We start from the raw sequence: 3,667 nt of genomic DNA on the forward strand, positions 1-3,667 counted from the left end.
ATGATCACTTGAAGGAGTGAGAGAGTTGAGGGGATTTTTTTTTTTTTTTTTTTTAGGAAAGAAGGTGAGAAAGAGGGACATTTATTGAAGAAGGGAAGGACAATAAAGAGGAAAGGGCTGAAGACAGGTGAGGAAGTAGAAATTCTTGACTGGGCAGGGGATAGAAGAGCACGAATCTTAGCCTTGAAAAGACAAAAATAGAGATCTGTCTTCTAATGCGAACGGGAGGAGGAGGAAAAACAGGAAATGAGGCTGAGGGTTTTTAAAGGGACTAGAGGGCTGTTGAGGGATCTCAGTTTGAATGGTTCAAGATTAAACATGCTTAAGGAAGGTCTGTGAAGATCAGTGAAAGACAGAAAAGCAGCCCACACGCTTGACCAAATCAAGCTGGGAGTCTTCTTCCTAAACCGTAAATATCAGGTAGAGAGGAACCTCTCTACATCTAAAATTTCAGTAGGTCCCAGTTTCAGCATAAAAGAAGTCACATCTGGGTTCACGGACCTTAACCTTTACAGAACAGACTAATAGGCTGGGCTATTGTAGAGAAGATGAATCATATATAAATCATAAACCCTTAGCATTCAGAGGGATCTCAAAAGGTCATCTGCAGGGGGGAGGGTATAGCTCAGTGGTAGTGTGTGTGCCAAGTGTGCACAAGGTCCTGGGTTCAATCCCCAGTACCACCCTTTAAATAAATAAATAAACAAACCTAATTACCTCCCTGCTGCAAACAAAAAAAAAGAAATAAAAAGGGTCATCTGTGAATTCACAAATCTCAGGTAATACACTCAGCCACAGACATGCACAAATTAATATCATGCTCTGTGAAGAGAGTTCAGACACCGAGAACTCTTGCATGGAAGGAAAGGGAGCTTTCATGCAGTAAATGGCTAGAAATCAGTTAAGTGATGAAAAGGGAAATGTGGTTTTACAGGATGAAGCCAGAGGAAAATTGAGGTTCAAAAAAACTTCCCCAGTCTGATTCAGCAGATAAAAATTGAATGATGTGTCAGGATCCTTGCATCCAGTCTCCAGAAGGATAATTTTAAACACCAAGAGTTTAGTCCCAGGAGAATAAACGTGCCCTGCTTCCTTGGCCACATCAGGTCACACGGGGATGCTTGCTGCGTGCGTTATCAGTGACTCTGATCACTATTTCAGGACCTTCCATCTCACCTTGAAAACCTGTTTCACTGAAGCTATTTCTAATCATGAAATGCCACAAAGAGTACCAGAGCATTAAATGTGGCAAAGAAATTTAAAGAAGCAATGCCCTGTTCCACCCAGGTCTTCTGCATTAGAGACCCTGAGGTTTTTCATCAATTGCAACTCAAGATGCCCCACACCTTGAGGAGCAGCACCTCTCCAGCACAGCTCTCAGCCTGCGGTTACTCAGGAGTAGAATGATGGGGTAGAATGCCATGCACAGATAAATCAGAGTCTGCCACACCCAGCACCTGAATTCCTGGAGTGGAAACATGCCTGCAGCATTGAACACCAGTGACAGAAAATAGGGAATGAAGAGGATGGAAGAGATGAGAGCCAGGAGAGCCTTGACGTGTGCCTGGGCACAGGGATCAGGAAAGCCTGAGATGGACAGGAAGACCTTCTTGGTGTGTCTTCCCAGAGATGTAATGAGCAAAACCATGTCAGTGATGAAGACAACTGTAGGGACTGTCCAGGTAACAATTTTCAGAGGGAAGAAGTACAATCTCTCATATGTTCTCCTCAGAGTATTCCCAGTGACATTCCAAGATTGCAGACCTTTCCTTAAATAGTTCTGGTATATTCTCTGGTTGCCTATGAAAAATAGAATGGTGCTGGTGCTGATGCTGGAGAACCGCACAGAGCTGAGCAGCATCCAAGGGACAAACCCAGACAACTTGCTCTTTAGCCAGAGGAAGGCAGGGTGGGTGAATGTTGCAATTCTCATGCAGTGGAAGACACTGAGTCAGGTGGAGAACCACAACGTGACAGCATTCAAGAAGTCCCCCTGAATGGCTAGGAACTGTAATACAAGGTTGTGTGGGAAGGCCATTGGATACAGGAAAATATACATGTTCTTACTTATCACCACCCATTGCCGACAGAAGCAAGAGGCCCCCAGGCTGACCAATAACTTATCGCAGAGTGACAACGTTCTCCGCAGCCACCACTCCATGCCTAGTGCTGCAGTGATTAAACCGTTACCCACCACTGCCACCAGGCACAAAAGGAATAAAATGATAACGAAGATGATGGCTCTCTTTATCAGTCACCTTAGGTCCTGGAACCATGTCCTCTCCACCCATCTCTCCTGCAGAAAAGAGGGATCCAAGACTTCAAGGTCAATTCCTGTAGGGTCACTCTGGAAGGTACTGTATGATATTTGTCCCTCCAGCTGCCCCAAGTGCAGCTGACGAAGTGGAAGGTGTAGGCTATCTGAGGAGGGTGAAGAGGTCTCTTCTTCTCAGAATAGATGCAAATACCGCTAAGGCTGGGTTTCAAAAGTTCCCCTGCCTGCCCATGAATTTGCCTGTCCTTCCTCTGCCTACTCTCTGCCCATGTCAACACTGGTGTGGATACTATATCAGGCCCTTGCATTTAGCATCCCTTACATGGGAGGTTATGCTTCTCTAAGCTGACACCTAAGACGTGACCACACACCTGCTGGCTGCTCAGTGACGAAATCAAGTAGACACGCCCGCTACAGACGATCAGAGCTGACATCCTTGGTTGGTTGGTATGTTCTGGCCATTGTTCTAAGTGATTCTCATTGTGTTTAGTTCTCATAACGACCCTATAAAGCAGGTGCCTTTAGAAAACCCTCTACTGAGAGATGCTAATTCAAATCCTATTATTTGTGGTGACTGTTATCATCATAGAACACAGGAGACAAGTATATAGAATCAGGCAGGTAAATTTTTAAATCATATTTTATTAGTGACCTTTAGAGGGTATTTCACAGAGGAAACCCTACCAGGAAAGTTATGGGCTATGGCAACCAATGGCAAAGCAACGGGCTATGGCAGGATGAACTCTGGGCTAGGAATCAAGGCCATGGGTGTTAGTCTAGCTCCACCCATCACTGTGAGTTACTGGGTATGTCAGTAGGCCCCTCTGTGCCTCAGTTTCTCCATCTGTAAGATGGGGAAAGTATTGTCTGTTCTACTTCACAGGATGAGACTAGAATCCTGGTTTTCAGAGTAAAAGAAGGCATTAAATAATTTTATAGATGAAATAAATGAAGCCTCAAAATACAGATTTAGATTTTCACCTAAAGTCACAGTTACATGGAGGAAAGATCAAGACTGAAACTCATTCCAGGACCAGGAATCTCTGTCATAGCAGCACGTCTTGTACTCCTACCTTCTTCTTCCCTTGCCAGGGTCAGAAGACCAGATTTTGAGTCTTGTCACAATCACTATCTGTGATCTCTGGGCCAGTCATCTAACCTCTCTGAACCCCTCTCTCTTCACTTATAAAATGTAAGGATCACAAATAAACTTGAATATGTATGGATGTATATGTGGAACCTATAAATCGCTATACATGCATGAGAAATAAGCAAGGTGATGATGACAGCTGTTATTATAATGACTACCTTTCATTCCATCCATCCTGTGGAGGGACAAGTAGTCCAGGGAGAGTTCAGGACAGCATCAGGGATGCAGCAGAGGCCCAAGGC

The 3,667-nt window shown here is 44.5% G+C and overlaps 1 protein-coding gene across 1 annotated transcript; it reads right to left on the minus strand.

Moving 5' to 3' along the window:
• Window positions 1-1,330: 1,330 nt before the first annotated feature.
• Window positions 1,331-2,291, minus strand: TAS2R60 (taste 2 receptor member 60). The gene is given in 2 exon segments (XM_010999427.3): window positions 1,331-2,248; window positions 2,250-2,291. Coding segments are annotated over 2 exon segments (960 nt in total).
• Between the last annotated feature and the right edge of the window lie 1,376 nt (window positions 2,292-3,667).

Source organism: Camelus dromedarius, chromosome 7 (genome assembly GCF_036321535.1).
Source record: "Camelus dromedarius isolate mCamDro1 chromosome 7, mCamDro1.pat, whole genome shotgun sequence".
In the NCBI taxonomy this organism is placed as follows: domain Eukaryota; kingdom Metazoa; phylum Chordata; class Mammalia; order Artiodactyla; family Camelidae; genus Camelus; species Camelus dromedarius.